This window comes from Elephantulus edwardii, unplaced genomic scaffold (assembly GCF_000299155.1).
Source record: "Elephantulus edwardii isolate Elephantulus edwardi_28Jun2011 unplaced genomic scaffold, EleEdw1.0 scaffold00048, whole genome shotgun sequence".
Lineage (NCBI taxonomy): Eukaryota > Metazoa > Chordata > Mammalia > Macroscelidea > Macroscelididae > Elephantulus > Elephantulus edwardii.
Window position 1 is genome coordinate 17,917,251 of NW_006399798.1, and position 21,870 is coordinate 17,939,120.

Sequence of the window (21,870 nt, forward strand, 5' to 3'; positions counted from 1 at the left end):
TAAGTGGACTGATAAGAATGTCTCTATCACTGAATGGTCGTGATAGTCAAATGTGAGAGTGCTGGATAGGCAAGCTCTTTGTAATGTGATAAGCTTGACACAAACACGAAGAGTAGGAAGAAGAGGTGCCTTCCGTGACTGGGCAGGCCACTGTCCCAGGTGCTGTACTGAGTTCTAACCCTGGGGAAGAAGAGGCTCAAGAACTCAATGGTTTTTTCAACTTTGACTTTCTCTGACACTGACAGGGCTGCAGGAAGAAGTTCCTGTGTTTCCCCAGAGTTTTTTAGTCTTGATTTGCATCTCTACGACAAGTTGACATGTCCGAGGAACAGGGGTAATTCTTAAAAGTGTAGGTCCTTCATTCTAATGACTTAGGGAAGCAGAGGAGGAGGGAAAGGCAATTGTGAGGACTTGGAACTTGGTGTGGCAGAGGTTAAGCGCTAACCAAAGTTCAGGGATTCAAAATCACCAGCCTCTCCGTGGAAGAAATAGGGTGCAGTTCACCTCCATAAAGTACACCCATTGAAACCCTATGAGGTGGTTTTGGCGGATCTTGCCACACCACCAGGAGTAGGAATCTCCCTTAAGGAATTGTATGTATGTATGTATGGTGCCCTCTAGTGGTCACTATCAATGCCCATAAACTCAAATTCACAAACCCCCTCTCCCCACTGCCTTCATCCATAGTTAACCTCCATGGAGTTTCTACGTGTTAGAGTTTGTTCCCCAAAGGGAAAGTCCCTCAAAGTTCACGTTCACAGCCAAACCAAAAAACTGACCCAGAGGCAGACTAAAAGACATCAACTTTAGTTTATTGGGACCGGAAACTTACTGAGCAGAGGGAGATACAGAGCTGCATAGTTTCAGTGGTGGTGGGCTGGACATTTCCTGCGAAAGAAGGAGGAAGCAGCTAACTATTTTATACCCCTACACAAACAACCCCTGGTGTGCAGCAAAGTTAAGAATTACTTAGCCTCCTGGAATGCGGCAAAGTTAAGAATTACATAGCCTTATGGAAAATGCAAAACAATACACAACACTTAGTTTAAGGAAAAACATACACCTTGCTCGATGTGTATCTGGTTCTGCAGGCATGGCTAAAAACAATAGGGGGAACGGTCAGTTTGCCCTCATTCCAGGAAGAAACTAGAAAAAACAAAAGTTAGAAAACTCAGCTTAGCATGAGTGTAGCCATCTGGGGATGTTTACAGGATTTACCATACACCAAGGTTGTAAGTCTGCCCGCCTTGCTCCCACGGATCACTCAGTGGATTCCAACAGCCAACCTTTCGGTTGGGACATAACACATTACACACTATGCTATCAGAACGCCTTCCCAGGAAAGGAACAGTCAAGAAACCAAACTACTTATTGCATTGAGCAAAGTTGCTGCAAAAGATCTCTTTTTAAAAATATTTTTTAAATTTTATTTTATTATTTTTGTGTGCGTATACCGTCAAATCAGATCTGACTGGTACAGGAGGAGATTGCCCCTCCTTCCCCGGCAGAGCATCTGGTGGATTCGAACCGTGAACCTCTGGGATTGTAGTTGCAGCTTCTTGCCACTAGGCCACCAGAGCTCCCAAAAGATCTCTTTAAAGGTCTAAAAAGCTAAGACATCACTTTGAAGATGGAACCAAGCCATGATGTTTTCAAGCATCATATGTATATGAAAACTGAACACTGAGTTAGGAGGCTAGAAGAAGAATTGATGCCTTTGAATTATACTATAGGTGAAGAATTTCTACTAGATCGCGGGCTTAAAAAAGAACAAACAAATGTGTATTGAAGAAAGTAGAGTCAAAATCCTCCTTAGAAGAGAAGATGTACTTTGGGCACAGTATCAGGAGTGGTCTGTCCCTAAGGAAGGACGATGTGATTGGTAAAGGAGAGGACTGGTGAGAAAGAGGACCTTCAATGAGATGAATTGATACAGTGACTGTGAATAGGAGCTCAAACATGGACTACGACAATGGTACAGGGCCAGGGAGAGTTTGATTCTGTTGTATATATCGTTACTCTGATTTGGAACTGACTGGATTACCCCTAACAACCACATCAACAGCCAGTATCAGCAGTGCATCCAACTACCCCAGGCCAGAGCAGGCAGGGGAATGGTGGGAGGATGGAGACAGAGGAAGAAGATGGAAGGAGAAGGTAGAGTCTAGTACTGGACTATGCTCAGAAATTCCAGAAAATAGAGTTCTTGTCCCCTTTCCCAGCACATACATTCTTTCTGATGGGAGGAGGGGAGTTAGTATAGGCAGGAGGGAAGGGTCTGCTCTCAAGTAAGCCATCCTAGTATAGCCCCCATGGTGGACAAGACAGGCCTCTCCCCCAAGTGGACAAGCCTCCACTGCCTTGGACTCAGTTCATTATTACTCGTTTTTCATAGGGCCGCTATGAGTTGTATTTGACTCAAGAGTACATAATAATAACAACAATTCACCCTCTTTAAAAAGGAGACAGATTAGGTGGTCTTCTCAAGCTGACAGCCTGGGTTCCCTCACAGGGCAGGAGAAGGCAACAAGCCCAGGGGACATGACCTCAGAAGAGGAGCTGGGACAGGAGTAGGAGGAGGCTCTACATTATCCAACAGCACAAGCCCTTCCGTGGTTCCATACATAAATGTATAGAGAAAACAGGTGGGGGCAGGGGCAGAGAGAGAAGGGGCCAGGGTATAAAAAGGGCCCACCAGGGACCCATTCCAGGATCCCAGCACCCAGCTCCTCAGATAGCTTACCCAGCTGCGATGGTTGCAGGTAAGTGCCCCCAAATCCCCTTGGACTTGGGGTATGCTCAGGAGGGTGGCCGGCTCTGCACATGGGATGGGAGGACTAACAGAGGCATACTGGCCCAGACATTTGGCCAAACTTAAAATGCTTCATCCCTGGAGAATTGGAAAAGACCCCCAGGTAGGGGGAGAGCTGGCAGACAGAGGCCTCCTGCTCCCCAGTCCTGCCTGGCCCTTATGTTCCCCTTTTCCTCCCCAGGCTTGCGGACCTCCATGCTCCTGGCTTTTGCCCTGCTGTACCAATCCTGGCCCCCGGAGGCAGAGGCCTTTCCGGGCATACCCGTGTCCAGTATGTTTGCCAATGTCATGCTAAGGATCCAGCATCTGCACCAGCTGGCCGCTGACACCTACAAGGAGTTTGTAAGACCCTGAAATCTAGGCACTGGGGATGGGGGTGGACAGGAAAGGGTGAATCTTTCTCCCTAACTCATGTGGTAGGGGGGAAATTGACAAAGTCAGGACTGTCAAGTGCTGGTGTGTCAGATGAGCACAGAAGAGGTTTGGTGAGGTGGAGATGGTGCGTCCCAGCGTGGGTCTGGGTGGGGTCTGGTCTTCCAGGAGCGTGCCTACATCTCCGAAGGGCAGAAGTACTCCACCCAGAACATCATGAGTGCCTTCTGCTTCTCGGAGACCATCCCAGCCCCCACAGCCAAGGATGAGGCCCAGCGGAAATCCGTGAGTAGCCCCCTCCTTTGGGAGTGGGCCTCCCAGGCCGTCCCCAACCTCGGTCCAGTCCGCACCCACATGCCCCGTCCACCCACAGGACCTGGAGCTTCTACGCTTCTCGCTGCTGCTCATCCAGTCGTGGCTCAGCCCCATGCAGTTCTACAGCCAGATCTTCCCCAACAGTCTGGTGTTCCGCACCACAGACCGTGTCTACGAGAAGCTGAAGGACCTGGAGGAGGGCATCCAGGCCGTGATGCGGGTGAGGGGGGCTGAGGACCTCAACCCTGAGTCCCCACCACAGAGAGACAATGTGCAGGAGACATGCAGTGTGGCCTTGATTCAGAAGAACTTGTCTTTCTCCCCATTTCTCTGTGATTCGTCAAATGCCTTTGCCCTGAGAACCCCTGGAGACCAGGAGGAGGATGTGTGGGGCGGGGGACAGGGGATGCCACCCTCCAAGTCTCTTCTTTCCTCCCTCTGGCAGGAACTGGGAGATGGCAGCTCCCACCCTGGGCAGATCCTCAAGGAGACCTATGACAGGTTTGAGACCAACCTGCGCAGTGAAGTAGCACTTCTCAAGAACTACGGGCTACTGTCTTGCTTCAGGAAGGATATGCACAGGGCAGAGACCTACCTGAGGCTCATCAAGTGTCGCCGCTTTGTGGAGGGCGGCTGTGGCTTCTAGCTGCTGGGCGGCTGTTGCCTTCCCTGGGGCTCCATGTCCTCCAGAGGGTGCCCCTCCATGTGCCCGTTGCCAATAAAATAAAGCTGCATCACATGGTCTTGAATAGGAGTCATTCTGTCAAGGGGGACGGGGGAAGGACAGGGTGAGGATGGGCTGGGAAGATAACAGAATGTCCCTTGGGAACCAGGGTGGCTGAAATACACCTGGCCCAGCTCTTTCCAGGCCAGAAGGAAGCTGACAGGTCCACTCCTCTCCTCGTATGCCAAGTCCACGCCCCCAAGTCCAGGGGCCCACCTTACTGGGCAGTCATAGGGCAGGGCTGCCCCTACAAAGTACTTGAAGTCCTCTCTCCCTCTCCCACCTGCGCCAGTAATGCAAAACCGAGACCCCTCAAGGAAGGCAAAGATGTGAAAGCAGCATGGTTATTAAGTGCAGGAGCAACGTGCCCTGATGCGTGCCTGTCAAACTCTGAGAAAACAATGAGGGCAATCCGAATGACTCCTGGGCAGAGCTTTTCAGAGCACTACGCCTTAGACCCAGCTACTCTCAAAGAGTGGGTGAATCTCACTGTGATCCTGTGGGTGTCAGATTAGAACTTTGTTTTGTAGGATTTTCAATAGCTGATTGTTTGGAAGTAGATTGCCAGACCTTTCTTCCAAGGCTCCCCTGGGTGGACATGAACCTACAACCTTTCTGTTAACAGCCGAGCATGTTAACCTTTGCATCACCTAGGAATATTGTTATCTGGGGGGGGGGAAAGAGAGATTGTAAGTATAGTTAAACATCCTTCAATATGAATTACATCTTTTTTTTAAGCAAAATAATTAACTTTTTATTGTGAATTGTGGGAAGGTTTACAGATTTGTTTTCCATTCAACAATTCTAACATTTTGGGTGAACGGTTACATTACAAATTGGTTTTCTTTTCAAAAACAACTTTTCACTGTGCTTTGAAAGCTTACAGACCAAAAGGGTTCATGAATTACATCTTAATGTTAAGAATACAAAGATTCTTACCACTGAACCAATAGGCAGCATTATGATGGACGGGGAGGAGATTGAAACTGTCAACAGAAGAACAAACTGGGAGGAGGGTAGAGAGAATAGTGCAACAATGAATGAGTGGAAGCCCAAAATCTCTGTAAATGTTTATGAAAATTAATAAAATATAATTATAGAAAAAATAGAAAAAAAAAAAAAGAAACTGTCAACAGTTTCATCTTTGCTTAGATTAACACCCTTGGTACCAGCAGTCAGGAAATAAGGAGACATACTGCACTGGGAAAATCTAGTTTGGGGTCCTCTCTAAATTACTGAGGAGTAATGATGTCTGTTTGAGGACTAAGGTGCATCTGATTCAGGCCATCGTCTTTCTGATCACTTGCTATGCATCTGAGAGCTGGACAGTGGATAAAGATGACAGAAGAAAAATTGATGCCTTTGATTGGCGAAGAGCACTGAACATTCCATGGATGGACAAGAGAACAAATAGAGATGTCTTGGAGAAGGTGAAGCCAGAGTGCTCCTTGGAGGCAAAGATGATAAAGCTTCCCATCACATACTTAAGCATATTGTTAGGAAAGGAACATGCTTGGAAAAGTGGAGGCGAGGAAAACCATTTACCTGGTGGATTGACATGGTGAGTGCTGCAGCGGGCTCTAGTGTGTCAGGAAGTGTGAGGATGACACAGGATAGTAAGGGACTCAGCTCTTTTGTTCAGAGGGTCACACTCGACTCTATGGCACCTAACAACATAACAAATAGTATCACAGAAGTGTCTTTTTTTTTTAATTTCCAAATGTTCTTTAAAGATGAACGCTTTAAATATTTAGTCTCCTAAGCCCTTTGGCCAAGTGTCTGCTGTATGCCTTTGAGTCACTTATAACAATCCTATGTGATAGAACAGAACTGCCCCAGATTCCAGGTTATAATCTTTATGGAAGTAGATCCAGGTCTTTCTCCCATGGAGCCACTGCTTGAATTTGAACCACTAACCTTTTGGTTAGCAGGAGAGCACCTAACCACTGCACCAGAGAGGGCTCCGTCAGCTGAGTGGCTGCTATTGGCTTTTTTGTGAGATGCCACTGAGTCAAGTATGACTCATCATAACCCTCTAAACAACAGATTTGAACTCTGCCCTGTTTTGCACTATCTTCAACATCTGTGACATACTTGAGTCCATTACTCCACTCACCACGTCAATCCATCTCGTTGAAGGGCTTCCTCTCCTTTGCTGACCTTCCCAAGCATAATGTCCCTTTCCAAGGAACAGCCCTAATATCATGCCCAAAGTGTGTAATCTTTGCCTCCAAGGAGCACTCTGGAAGTATTCTCTCCAAGACATATCTATTTGTTCTTTTTGGAGTCCATCAGATGTTCAATACTCTTCTTCAACAACACAGCTCAAAGGCATCAATTCTTCTTTGTCCAACTTTCAGATGCATAGCAAGTGGTTGAAAAGATCATAGCCTGAATCAGGTGCACCTTAGTCCTCATACTGTCATCATTGCTCTTTAGTAGAGGTCCTTCACAGCAGACTTTTCCAGTGCAATGCATCTTCTGATTTCCTGACTGCTGGCAGTAGAGGTGTTGATTGTGCATCCAAGTAAGATGACGCAGTTGACAATGTCAATCTTTTCTCCATTTATCTTGATCCTGCCTACTGGTCTGTGGTGAAAATTTTTGTCTTCTTGATGTTGAGATGTAATCCATATTGAAGGCTATAGTCTTTGATCTTTTGCAGTGTTTCAAATCTTCCTCACTTTCAGCAAGCAAGGTTGTGAAATCTGCATAACACAGGTTGTTAATGAGTCTTCCTCCAAACTTGACACCACATTCCTCTTACTATAGCTCAGCTTTTTGGCTAGTGACTTATAAACCAATACTTACCCGAACATAGTAACTGTAAAAACATGTGAATGAATTTACAAAGTTAATAATTCTCTTTAAAGGAAAAGAATCAGCCCCTGTGGTTAATCATTTTGAGAAGTTCAAGTTTTCATACGTTGCAACATGTTTTCTTTAAAACAGGACTCACCTGTATTCATTTTCAGATTAATATATTTAATAGCATAAACCCTTGGGGAGTAATTGAAAGTTGAAATGATCAGAACATAAGAGGTTTCATCTCTTAATTTAGAAACCTTTCCTCTCTGCCGTAAATGATTATTTTGTTGTCTGACTTTAAAATTATGGGCTTGGGACATTAGATGGGCTTGATGGATCTGCTTGACTCTTCTTAAGCTAGGAATCTTATTCTGCACATCTCGGACAGGTGGTATTCCAGCCACAACTTGAGTCGCACCAGCACCAACATCTACTCCACAAAGCAATGTCTGCTGTTTTTAGACCACTCTGATTTCAGAGAAGTATTTTTACATTGAAATCAGAGCTCCCTGTATCATCCTCCATTTGGGCTTAGAAATCTCATGATCTTTAGAGGTTGATGTAATGAACGCAAATAGAATGGTTCTTGTCTTGAGTCAGAAAAGGAAATGTGAGCGATCTTAGCAAGTATTTGCTAAAGATGTGTGTGGTCAAGTACTTACAACATCAGGCTGTCCAATACCAGCTGCCTCAGAGTTAATTCCAATATATGGCTGATTTCTTAGAAATGGATCACCAGGCCTTTCTTCCCAGTCACCTCAGACACGGTTGTGTACTATGGAGTTAGAACTAACATGGGTTTTCAGAATCAGCAAATTGCATGAGAGGAGACTGTCCCATGGCAGAGCAGCTGGTGGATTTGAACCACATGCCTTCGGGTTGGCAGCGCAACTCCTTACCACTAAGCCAACAAAGATAGAGAGAAACCTCTAATCTTTCCTTTAGAAGCCAAAAGAAAGAATATCTTGCACCACCCAGGGCTTCTTTGTTGCCACAGCAAGTTGTCATGACAGCAGCAGACTGCAGGGGGTGTCACACTCCAGCTGGCAAAAACCAACTCCACCACTATTTGTAAATGACAAAGATGCTGGGTGATTTTGCAAAGTTTTGGAATTTGAAAAAAAAGTTTAAGGACCCTCTACCCTGCACCCTAGGGAGCTCTAGTGGCGTAGCCCCTAAGGTTGCACTGCTAACCCAAAAGCTGCATGTCTCTGGCAGTTCGAATCCACTAGCTTTTCCGAGGGAGAAATAGAATCCGTCTCCTTCCCTGCAGTTTATAGTTTTGGAAACTTGATCTGTCGGGTGGCTGAGCTGGAAACCACTGTACAATGAGTGAGACCCCAGATTCTTAACTTGACAAATGTTGAGCCTTACAACTGTTTGTTGTTCTACACTTAACTCAGGTGGCGCAGTGCCTTGGCACGTTGCACTACTAACTGAATGATCATGTTGCGTTGCTAAGTGAAAGTTATTTTAATCCACCAGCAGCCCCAACAGGAAAAGACGGGCAGTCTCTTCTCATAAACATGTTTGGGTTGTTACGAGCTGGAAGGCAGTCGAGGGCAGTGGGCTTGCGGTTTGGATCCTGCCTTTCAGCTCTCCAAATAAGCAGTGGATCAGACCCGGCTGCGAACGAGAGACACCTCGGGCACTTTCTAAATTAGCCAAGCCTCCACACTCTGGGATTCTAATTTTAACTGGACTGGATGTGAGTTATTTAAAAAAAAAAAACAAAAAACAACCTGCCCTGTATCCTAACATGTAAACAAGGCCGAGACACACTCTGCTACGGACCACAAAGATGAGATACATTTGTCCATCTCTTGAAAAGGAAAAGAGGAGGGAGACGGGGTCAGCTGTGCCCTCTCAGCTTCTAAATTTAACCAATCATTAGAAAGGATTTTCTAATGAGACTCTTCCTGAGGGTAAGATTAGTGAGGCTCACACAAAGAGAAGCTCAATAATCCTCAGCTCCTGGGATAATGGTGTCCCATCTCCATGTCATCTTCGGAAGCTAACTGAAAGTGCCCACTCTTTCTTCCACTGGTGCTGCAGAATCACGCACAGTGAGTTGTGTGCTTTTGTGCACATTTAAGTGTAGAAGTGACACCTTTTTCTTCCTAAATCATCTTCAGATTATGAGGGTCTGGGCTACTGAGCCAAACATTACCCTTTGCTGTGCAGCTTGTTGAGTTTGTTTCATTCAGAAAGGTCCGCCGCTGAGAAATCCCCTGGATGATACACTAGGATTAGGGTTTGCCCAAGATTTGCCAGCTTTACTGCTGAAAACTTTACTTTTTACTCCAGAAACACCTCTGCTCCATGCCATTCATGAAAACGAAACATCCTACTGTTGTCTGTTCTGACCCATGAAGAAGCTGTTGTTGTTGTTAGGTGTCACTGAGTATGACATACAGCGTGCAACAAATGAACAACAAATCTGAACCCTGTCCTATCCTGTGCCATCCTCACAATTCCTGACACACTCGAGCGCACTGCAGCAGTCACTCTGTCAATCCATCTGGCTGAGGGTCTTCCTGCATTTCTTTGACTTTACCTTCCCAAGCACAATGTACTTCTCCAAAAGAGAAGTCAGTGTCTCCTAGCAATATCCCCAAGTATACGAGATGAAGCTTCCTCATCTTTGCCTCCAAGAAGTGCAATGGCTGCACTTTCTCCAAGACATATGTGTCATATGTGTTTGTTCTTTTGGCAGCCCATGGGAAATTCAGCGCTCTTCTCCAACACAACAGCTTAAAGGTATCAATTCTTTTTCTGTCACCCTTATTCATTGTCTAGCTCTGGAATAACCATGCCCAAAGCAGATGCACGCATCTTAGTCCTCAAACTGTATTACTGCTCCCTAATAATTTGGAGAGGTCCCTGACTACAGACTTTCCCAGGGCAAAATATTTCCTGATTTCCTGACTGCTGGTACTAACGGTGTTGGCTGTGGATCTAAATAAAATGAAGTTGTTAATCATTTCAGTCTTCTCATCATGATGTTGCCAGTTGGTCCAGCAGTGAGGATCTTTGCTTTCTTGATGTTGAGGTCTGTAACCCATATTGCATGATTTGGATAGTAGTCTTTGATCTGCTACAAGTGCTTCAAGTTCTCTTCACTTTCAACAAGCAAGGTTGTGCCATTTGCCTAACGAAGATTGTTGAGTCTTCTTCTAATCTTGTTACCACATCCCTCTCCACAAAGTCCAGCTTTTCTAATGATTTGTTCAGCAAAGTGAAAAGGTCTAGAGAGACAATACAGCCCCAATGCATACACTTTTTGATGTTAAACCATACTGTCACCTTGTTCTATTAGAACAACAGCTTCTTTGTCTGGATCTAGGTTTCATGTAAGCACAATTAAGTATTCTCCAATTTCCATTCTCCCTAATGTCAGCCATAGTTTGTTAAGATCTATACAGTCAAATGCTTTTGCATAGAAAAAAAAAGCAAAGCTCATAATAGCAGGGAGGAAAATAGAGGAAGGAAGGAGAAAAGGAAAAGCTGAGGAGAGGACACAGGGGAAAGTGTGTGTGTGATGGACATGTGTGTGTGTGTGTGTGTGTGTGTGATATACATGACTCTGTGTGGGTGAGAGTTTTGAGCATCTTCAATGGTTGCCAGTGATTTGTGATCCTTGATATATAAATATGATTTTAGTTATGATTACTCCCAGCATTATTAATGTAATAATTAAAGCTAATCCTTCTCTATACGTGTACACATAGCCATGCTCATATTTTACAAGTACTATGCCATTTATTTCTAACTATAATCCTCTACAGTATATACTGGAAGCCCTGGTGGCATGGTGATCAAAGCTCTCAGCTAGGAATGCTTTTGGTAGCAATTTGAAAGCACCAACGGCTTCAGCCTCAGAGGTCCTGTGGGGCAGCCCTCCTCCGACCTATAGGGTCACTATACATCAGAATCAACTTGATGACAACAGTTTAGTTTTGGGGTTAAGATAAATACTATTATCTCAACCATAAGTAGGCCTATAGGGTATTTAATGTCTGCACTAAAACCTGTGAGAGAGTTTGTTTTCAGATAAGATTCTGAACCGACAGCCGTCTTAAGGAGACATGCTCCACTGGACAGAGAAATACTGGGACTTTTCCCACCGAATATTTGTGTTTTCTCTGCTTCAGTGAGAGAAAGATACCAGAAAGTCGCCTTGATCGTCTCTGTGAAGATAAACTTTGTTGTTGTTGTTGTGTACGGTCTAATCCAACAGAGCATCTGGTGGATTCGAACTGAGAGCCTTTAGGATTGCAAAATAGCTTCTTGCCACTAGACCACCAGAGTTCCTGAGGAAAAACTTCTAGAGTATTAAAGGTAGCTCTCTTCCCCGGGAGATGGGGGGGGGGAGGGCCCTCCAATAATGTATGAATTGCTTGTTCTATTCATCAACAACCAAAGGGTACAATCACATACTAGAGACAACGAAGGCAGCTACCCATGGAAGGATGGACATGACAGCTATATTGTAGCATAAGAGTTGCAAGGAAACCCTTCGTGCCTCAAGAATCAACCAGGGAGAGCTGCCTAGCCCTGGATTGTGTGCATCCCCGCTGGGGAAGGAAAGGGAACACAAGTCCCAAATCTGCAAGGAGAAGTCCCCTGTCCCGTTCTGAAGAGCCTTGCTCTGCAGACAGCCAAAATACTGAGGTTAGGAGTCGGGAGTCAGCTGGACCAAGCCCGGAGTCTGGGATCATTCTCCCTTAAAGATCCCAGCAGCCACCCAGAAAACCTGATCTGCAGCCCCAAAGGTGAGCGGTGTGGAATGCTGTCAACAGCGACACCATGTGGCAATGAAGAGGGAAAGCGGTAGCCGGCGAGACCTCCAGGTTCTCCAAGAGAGGTTCTCCGACCCTCATTTGAATTTTTGACGTGGGACTAAGAGCTGGGGTTTGAAGGTGTGAGACAACTGCAGACCTGATTCTGTTGAAATGGCTGCCAACTCCTGGAGTGGGCTGTTCTATACTCATCTCCCACAAAGCGGCTTCCTAACTTCCCCTAAGTATTCATTTCAAAAAAGTGAGTAATTCATCTTACACTCATAGGAAAGCAGGGACTGTAAAACCAAAAGCATTACCACGGCCTTGACTCTGACTCATTGCAACCCTGCAAGACAGAGTAGAACTGCCTTGTTACTATGAGGTAGAGTCAGGTCAACGGCATGGGGTTTGGTTTTTAGTCTTTATGAAAACAGATTGCCACATCTTTCTCCCGAAGGGCAGCTGGCAGATTTAAACTATTGACCTTTCACTAAACAGCCAAGAATTTAAGCACTGTGTCACCCGGGCTCCTTTAGTCCATTTAGGTTGAGGACAATTTGAGGGATACTGTTGTTATTAGGTGCCATCAAGTTGACTACTGCTCACAGCGACCCTGTGAACAATGGATCTGAACCTTGCCTTATCCTGTGCCATCCTCAGGATCTCTAATTAATTTATCTCATTAAGAATCTTCCTCACTTTCGCTGACCTTCCACTTTTTTTTCCATTTTCTTTTTTTAATTTTCTTTTAATTTTTTTAAATAATTTTAATGAACGTTTACAGAGATTTTGGATTTTCATTCATTCATTGCTGCACTTCTCTCCCCGCCCAGCCCTCCCACTGCCCCTGACCCTCCACCTTTCTAAGCATGATGTCCTTTTCTAAGGACTGGCCTCTCCTCACAATATGCCCCAAACCATCCTTGCAAAAAGCAGACTGGTTGCACTTTCTCCAAGACATATTTGTTTGTTCTTTTGGCAGTCCATGGAATAGTCCTTCCTGTTCTCCAATGTTATAATTCAAAGGCATCAATTCTTCTTCTGGCACCCTCAGTCAATGTCAAACTTTCAGGTTCATAGCAAGTATTTGAGATCATGGCTTGGATCAGGCACACCTTAGTCTTTAAATAAACATCATTGCTCTTTAGTATTCTGGAGAGGTCCCTGATAGCAGATTTCCCAATGCAACATGCCTTTGGATTTCTTTTTTTTTTTTTTGTCTTTGGATTTCTTGACTACTGTATCAAGGTTGTTGGTTGTGGATTCAAGTAAGATGAACTCATCGACAACTTCAATCTCTTCTCCATCTAGCATGATGTTACTTATTACTCCAGTGGTGAGGATTTCTGTCTTCTTAAGGTTGAGATGTAATCCACACTGAAAACTGTAGTCTTTGATCTTCTGTAGCAAATGTTTCAAGTCCTTTCCCCTTTCAACAAACAAGGTTGTGTCATCTGCACAACACAGGTTATTAGTGAGTCTTCTTCCAATTCTAATGCCACATTCTTCTTCATAAAGTATAGTTTTTCAGATTATTTGTTTGGCATACAGATTGAATAGATATGGAGTAAGGATACATCCCTGTCACACACCTTTCTTGGCTTTAAACCATGTAGTATCATCCCCTTATTCTGTTTGGACAACTACGTCTTTGGTCTAAGTACAGGTGCGTACAATCAAGCATTCTGGAATTCCTATTCTTCTTAATGTTAGCTATAATTTGTTACGATCCACACAGTCAAATGCCTTTGCATACATATTCAATTAAACACAAATAGTCATCCTTCTGGTATTTTCTGTTTTCAGCCAAGATCCATCTGACCTGAGCAATGATATATCTGGTGTCATGGTCTCTTCTAAATCCAGCTTTAAATTTTGGCAGTTCTCCATCAATATATTGTTCCAATCATTTTTTAAATAATATTCAAAAGGGAGCTCTGGTGGCCTAGTGGCAAGAAGCTGCACTGCAATACCAGAGGTATGTGGTTCAAATCCACTAGATGCTGTGCTGGAGAAGGAGGGACAATCTCCTCCTGTACAAGTCAGATCTGATTTGATGGTACACACACAATAATAATAAAAATATTCAACAAGATTTTACTTCTAAGTCTTAAGTCTTAGAGTTCTTTAGTCTATCCCATCTGAATTTAAAGATCATGTTAAGAATAGCTATGAGGCATTGAACACTTATGATTGAAGACAAGATAAGCTGTGGAATGACATCAAGGATAATATCTAGGAAGAAAGCAAAAAGTCATTGCAAAGACAGGAGAGAGAAAAAAAATACCAAAATCAATGTCAGAAAGTAAAAACTGTATAACAACAAGAAGTCAAAACAAAGAGAATAAATGGCAAAGTAAGAGTTGAACTGAAGATTTCAAAGGACAGTGTGAGAAGACAAAGTATTAACAAAATGTGCCAGGAGCTCAAGTTAGAAAATAAAAAAAGGAAGAACTCACATTTCTCAAGCTGAAAGAACTGAAAAACCAATTCAAGCTTCAAGTTGCAATTCCGAAGGATGCTATGGACAAAATCTTAAACAACTCAGGAAGCATCATCAAAAGGAGATGGAAGGAATAGAGTCACTGTGGCCAGAAGAATTGGCCAACACAGAACCATTTCAGAAAGGAACATCTGTTCAAGAAACAATGGTGATAAAAAAAAAAGAAGTTCAAGGTTTAGTGAAGGTATTAGCCAAAAATAAGGCCTCAGGAACTGATAGTATACCAATGAGCATGTTTTAACAAACAGATGTAGCCCTGGACCAGTTCACCAATCTATGCCAAGAAATTTGGAAGACAGTTATCTTGCTAAATGACAAGAAGAGATCTCTCTTGGTTCCTATTCTCAAAAGAAGGTGATCCAAAACAATGGAAAGCATTGAACACTATCACAAATATTTGGGGAATGCTGTTTTGCAAAATCAAATACTTTACTTTCGATCTCACCTCAGCCAATATCTCCTCTAGGAAGCTTTCCTTCATCCCAGAGGCACAAGCTCTCATAACAGTCTATTTTTCCAACAATCCAAATGTCATTTCCTTCCAGTTCACTTGCTCCAGCTTTCCTAATATATGTTATGAAAGGCAGGGATTGTGTTTCATTCAACACCTTATGCCCACCATCACCTTGTTTGCACATTTTTGAAAACCAAAAGGCTCTTTTTCTATCCAATCCATCCTTAGATTCAAACCTGTACAATGAGGTGGTCTGGGGATTGGAACTTCTGCTATGACAAATACAGCATTTACACATTTGGTTGGCCTTCTGCTGCCAAGAGCAAGATGTCTTTCTATTTTACAAACGTGTTACCTCTTCACATCAGGTAACTGTCCCCAGGGGTGGGTTCAGGCATCTTCAGTCTGTCAGCAGGGTGGTGGGAGGAAATTGAAGGCAAAGGCTAGGGAAAAGAATTGTTCTAATGCTCATCTCCAAACAGACCACACTTCTTAGACAAAAATAGAAACTAATGCTCTCAAGGGCGTGCCTTGCAAAGGTGAGTGCAGAGCAGAGAGGCCTCCTGGAGTCTCCACATCATCACTGTGGAAATTTTTAGGGGCAAAGAGCTCCCAGGGACAAAAAAAGAGGCAGGTCACATACTAGAGACATGCACCAGCTCTCTTGCTTTTCACTGCTTCGGACCCAGTGACATGAGGCAGGACAGCTTCTGACCCCCAGCCTTCACGACCCTCATGGTAGTGTTGAGCCATGCTACGTCTCCATCCCAGGGGAGGAAGAGGCTCAGACCCCGGTCTCCCAGGAACAATAAGAACATAACTTCTTTGGTTGGAAATACTCTAGCCACCTCACAGCTCACACTCTCTGCCATCCCAACATCCAGCAGTGGAGGGGCCCAGATGAGGGGGCTCTGAGATAATTCTCCCAAAAAATGAAGAAAAAGAAAGAAAGAAAAAAAGCCATAATAAATCATGTGTTATACAGGACCCTAAAAAGCAGGAGGTACTGGGCAGAAAGATCTCCCTACCAAACCCGGGTGAATTTAAGGCTTAAGTAGAGGTGGTGTCCAAGCACCCTCACTCTTTACCCCAAATCCTGAAGGAGCTTAGCCCCAAAGGTCAAGGTAAGATGAGGAAGACGATGCTCAGGACGCTTTCCATGTCTGGGTGCTGACTCACCAAAGGTCCTGAGTTCCCTGATGACCGAGCTGCCACCAAAGAGTCCTCTGCCTCGAGAACCCAAGTCCAGCTGTACATGACAGGAGAAGCTGCGCCTGTCATCCCCCTTTGAGCTCTGGCCTTGACAGTGACCTCTGCTCTTTGGGTGATCACAGCCAAGCTCACAAAGTTCTTTCTCCATAGTTCTCGGCTGTTCTGGAGAAGGTGAGGGCGAGGTTCTGCAGGGGAACCACACTGGGCACATGGCACGTCACCGTGAGGACTTCATCCACAGCCACCCACATAGGCTACAACTCCAGGATCACCTGCTCTGGTGGCTCTTGAAGATAAAAAAGATGTGACATGATCAGAAAAAGCATTGCACAGAGAGCTTGTGAGAGTGGTGAGCTCTCCCCTTAAAACAGAGCTTCAGATCGGTTCTGCCAAGGAAGTGAGACCAGAAGAGATCCAAATTTTTAAAATGTAGGTGAAATGGAATGATAACAGGAAGAGAAAAAAAATCACAGGCTGATGCCCCAGGTTTACTCTCTCGCAGAAAATAAGGCCATCGCATGGCAACCAAATGTCTTGACCTGCAGTCAGAAACAGCAGCGTCCTGCTCAGGAACAGCGATATGCCCTGTTTGGAACTTGTTTCACCCTCCATGGTTTTAGCAATAATCTCTTCTCCCATGTGGGGTTCCTGACAGGACTCACAACCCCTCTCCATTCCTCCCACTTGTGGAATTACTTCAACTCATCATTTCCCCCGTGCTGGCGGTGGTTTTGCTTGACTCAATCTTTAAAATTCGAATCTGTTCTGATTTTACTTTGGCAGCCATGACTGATACCGTTCAAACCAGTACAAAGCTCCACCTTAAACCATCTCACCAACAGTCTGAGCGTCCTGCTTTAGATGGGACATATTAACCTGCCCATCAAAGGTGGCCAGCCACGGCCGAAAAGCGGATGGTGAGCCCTTGTACTGACTGCTGCTGCCATTCTGGAGAGCTTGCCAGTCACTTAGTGGAGGGGCTGCAGAGGCATGACCATCTCTGGCAGGGCCCCTTAGCTTCACACAAAAATAACACCTTCACTGATAAAGTTCTCAGCCCACTTAGAACACATTTATTCTCAGAGTTACATCCGTGCCTATGCTGTCTGCTCACTTGAGAGACCTTCCTTACCCATCCGCATCTACTCAAATCTCAACCGTTCTGCAGGGGCCAAACTCCACAGCCCACAAAGATTCTCCTTTTTTCCCATGTCTACAAGGCTGAAGAATCTGTGTCTCCCTTTTCAGCACTAATTCTGCTCTATTTTTGATCTCTTAGAAATGAGCGCTCTTACTGTATGCCCCCTATCTGTGGACACAGCCTCAAGGATGCAAGTTTGGATGCCCTCTGTGGCTAGCTAATTTTAAACTCTGATAGACGCCTGCACCAAAGGGAAACAGGAGTATTTGGCTCTAGGACTCCTAAAGTATGACAAAAATCCTTACTAATAGTCCAATTCCCCTAAAATAAATCCTTATCTAATACTCCCTTTAAAAACAGCAATAAGCAAATATCCATACTTACTCCCTCCCCAGCACTACACACAGTACACAGAGATATGCACGCGCTTGTCCTTCCAGACGCCTGAGCACGAGATGCACCGCAGGATGGAACTCTACGTGATAGTCTCCAGAAGAAACTCCTTCCACTGAGGCCCTCTGCCCACCTGGGTTTTCTTGAACAGAATCTCAAACCCACCATGTCCTGAATTGGGACAAGTGATGCTGAAATTGACCACAAGGAGCTGTCCAAACTCCACCAGGGCCTGATCTGGCCAAACAGGGACCTCAAACAGCTTTTCTGTGACCCCTGAAGTGATCAGCTACACTTTCTTAACACTTTGGTGAGGAGCAAGAGAAATAAATACAATATAGAGCTTATTCTAGCCAGTGATAAGTTAGAGAAAAGGGGGCCTGCCCTCGGAGAAACAGTACAGAGGGCCAGACAATAAGGTCCTTAATAAAAAAGTTGGAGCCTGATTCTGCCACCATTCCCCCAGATGATTTTCTTTCTTGGGATCTTAACTTTTCCACTAATGCAGTTGCTAAAAAGCATGCCCTAGAGGCTATTCTCTTCCTAAATTTCTCGAATCCTTGGAAGATCCCCAAGCCCGGCTACTCAGGGTCCTGATACAGTCAATAGAAATGCACGACAACAACTGTGTTACTTAAACCCCAAAGAAGCCCTTCTCTCCAACTAATGTATAATGATGTACTTCACCAGAATCACTTGAAATGCTTGTAAGTCTAGAGTCCAGATCCACCTCACACTGAAAAGATGAGAAACTTCTGCAGATGGGCCTGAAATTTTCAAACTGAGTGGATCAAGTACACTCTGGCGAAACTTATGACATTGAATGTTGAGAACAACTGGCCTAAAAGGGAGCTCTGGTAGCCTAGGGGTAAGAACCTGCACTGCTAACCCAAAGGCATGTGGTTCGAACCCACTAGTTGCTCTGTGGGAGAAAGATGAGCAGTCTCCTCCCGTGCACTTTACTGCCTCCAAAAACCTGCTGGACGGTTGGCTATGGGTCAGTTCTGACTCGATGGTATACAGCAACAGCAGTTTATAAGGGAGTTTGTGCCTCATTTGTAGGGAGCTGCAGCGCTAACCCAACACTGTCCTGAAAGCGACACCCCAGGAACTCATTTCCCAGCAACTTCCCACCTCTTCGTCTCACACTGAGATGTTCCACTTTGCTTTGGTGCTTAGATAGCAAACATTTTCAGATGTTTAAGAGATTAGTCTGTTAGGGAAATCTCTGATTTAGTGAGAGGAACATTAGGTGCCAGATGTGGGGGAGGGGCACATCCTCCAAAAGGTTTCGCTGCAGGCCCACCATCTCCTTCATCCCTCAGTCTCTTCTGAGAGCACATGCCCCTGTAGCAATGTTATCCACAAGAGCCCTGCTTCCTTTTGTGCGAATGGTAGATGTCATTGCCCACAATGAACTAGGGATCTGGTCCTGTTCACATCCTACTGCAGCTTGTCATGACAAGCATACAAGAAATAAAAATAGTCTCAATATTTTTACTGAGAAAAACACAGGATAGGGGAGCTCTGGTGGCCTAGTGGTAAGGAGCTGCAACTACAATCCCAGAGGCACACGGTTCGAATCCACCAGATGCTCTGCCGGGAAAAGGAGGGACAATCCCCTCCTGTACCAGTCAGTCTGATTTGACGGTACACTCACACACACACACAAAAAAAACCAAACAAACAACACAGGATAGATTAGCAGGGAAGGTCTAGTGCGTAGGGAGCATTCTCCCAGGTAATTTATTATCCTGTCCCCGATTTGTTGTTGTTGTTGTTATTTGTCGTCGAGTCCCTTGCGACTCATAGTGACCCTATGTACAATAGCCCTGAACCCTGCTCTATCCTGTGCCAATCTTATTGTCTCTGACACACCTACCCTCATTTCCCCTGTCACTGAATCAATCCATCTCATCAAGGGTCTTCCTCTCTTGCACTGTCCTTCCACCCTCCCAAGCATGATGTCCCACTCCAAGGACTGGTCCCTGCTTGCAACATGTCGAAAGTATGTCAGATAAAGCCTCAGAATCCCTGGCTCCAAGGAGCAGCCTGGTTTTACTCTCTCTAGGAAGAACATGTTTGTTCTGCTGGCTGTCCATGGTATGTATATTCAGTGGTCTTCTCCAGCACCAAAGCTCAAACGCGTCAATTCTCTTTCATCTCAATTACAGACCGAGATGCAAAAGGACTCTGTCTTTGTGATCCAGTAAGTAGGAATCTCTCCCGAGGATCCAAATGAATGAATAAGAAGTATGATACCACTAAGAACTTCACATATCCTTCCTCACTGACCTAGCTGTGCCCCAGTACACACGAATTGTCCCAAATAGCCATACCTGAGCAAGGAAACAAGGCCAGTAGGGCCAACGTACCAAAAAGATGCATTTATCTGATAAGTGCCAAAAGCTTCAGGAAGGGAAGAAAAGAGACAGGACTGAGGAAAGTCATCTCTCTCACACACACACAAAGATCATAGAAAATTCTTTCATATTTTTGTTTGGGTTTTTTAATTTCTTTGATTTTTTTTTAAAAGTCATTCTCTTTCCTAAAGCCTCACAGGCATAGGATGGAGAAACTGCAGCAAGAGCATTAACAACGTGGGTGCACTGAAAGGACATCTTACATCTCCTTCCGCTGGGTTTTACGGGCAAAGCTAAAAGATGGGATAAATCAAGCATAATGAATGGGAATGACTGCATGAAAAACAATGTGAATGAAGGATAATGTCAAACACAACCATACAAACTTTACAAGCAAATCAATACAAAATAACATTTTTTTTTAAGATAGGATATGCATGAGGAACCTTGAAGGGTTACTTTATTAAGACCGATTTCTTTATGAAGCTGTATTGCACTTAACTCTTTCATGCTTCTACTGACTCAGAAGAAGGGTGCTGGGAAAAAAGGCCCAGAAAAATGAAAGTCGGTGGTGTTTATCCGGCACTGTGCAGTGAGGTCTACCTGATCACCCTCTTTTCAGCCGTCCTGATTCTGTCTTCCAGCACACCTTGCATTCCTGCTGTTTTCACACAGCACACATCATCTCCTAGTAACTAGCATTTGCATATTAGGCTTATTGTTACTGTCTACCTCCCTTCTCAGGATGGCAAGCTTCAGACGGCTAAGCTCACTGAGGGACGGAGAAGGATTACAAGTGTTCAACAACCTGGAATGAGTGAATGAACTAGATAAATTATTATATATTCTGGATTAGTCAATTATAGTAGAGGCTCAGAAAAAGAGAAGAAGACTCCCAAATGAGATGGATTGACACAGTGACTGCAGCAATGGGCTCAAGGTGTCTGAGATGATGAGGATGGCACAGGATACAGGCTGCAGATTTGTTGTTCACAGGGTTGCTACGAGTTGTACTTGGCTCGGTGACACCTAATGACAACAACAATTGGGTTAGTGAACAAACTAGATAAATATATAGTTTGTTATAACTGTTGATACCCTTTGCCATCAAATCCGTTCTAACTCAAAGTGACTCTCCATCAGGTTTCCAGAGCTATAAATCTTTATAGGAGGGGACTTTCCATCTCTCTGTCAGTGAGAGGCTGGTAGATTTGAACTGCTGACCTTTTGGTTAGAACTACTGAATTTGGAAAATAATAGCAAAGATAGCACTTTAAGGACTTAAGTGTGCTTAGACTCAAACCATGGTATTTTCAATCCCTGGTACATATACCAAAACAGGACCATAAATAAGGAAGACCAAAGAATTAAAAAGTATGCCTTTGACTTATGGTGTTGTCAAGGACCGGTGAATCAAGGCACCGTGATATGACAGACCTGCAGAAGAGTGAAAAACCCTGTCTTGGAAATGCAGCCTGAATGCTCCTTAGATCTACCGACTTTGGACATGGTATCAGGAGGGGTGAGTCCTTGGAGGGCATCAGAATAAAACAGAGGGTCAGCAAAAAAAGAAGACCCTCAATGACTGACATTTACAAAACAGCTGCAGCGAGGGGCGCAAACACAGGAGCAGCCAGTGCTACCTTCTGTTGTACGTGCAGTCGCTGGGAGTTGAAACCTGCTGCATAACACCAACAACTTTATTAGAGAAGTCGTTTAAGCAAAGTAAACTAACAACAGCTCAGCTGGAGTACTCCAAGATGAAGAGCACGGCACAGGATAGGGAAAGGTTCAGATCCATTGTTCACCAGGTCTCTGAAAGGTAGTCAACTCACGACCAATAACAATAAAATAAAACTAAGGTTGTTCACATGCAAGCAAGATTCTACTGAAGATTATCCAAAAACGACTTGGACAGCACATCAGCAGAGAAATGCCAGAAGTCCAGGCTGGGTTTAGAAGGGGTCGTGGTACTAGGGATATTGTAGC

General features: G+C 44.5%; 1 protein-coding gene and 1 pseudogene across 1 annotated transcript; one reads left to right on the top strand and one right to left on the bottom strand.

Moving 5' to 3' along the window:
- Positions 1–2,752: 2,752 nt before the first annotated feature.
- On the top strand, positions 2,753–4,145 carry GH1 (growth hormone 1). Its single transcript, XM_006886410.1, has 5 exons — positions 2,753–2,762; positions 2,994–3,154; positions 3,353–3,469; positions 3,558–3,719; positions 3,945–4,145. Exons 1-5 carry the CDS (start codon positions 2,753–2,755, stop codon positions 4,143–4,145), a joined length of 651 nt encoding a protein of 216 aa, XP_006886472.1.
- Positions 4,146–15,443: 11,298 nt separating this feature from the next.
- On the bottom strand, positions 15,444–21,390 carry LOC102870931 (annotated as a pseudogene).
- Positions 21,391–21,870: the final 480 nt, after the last annotated feature.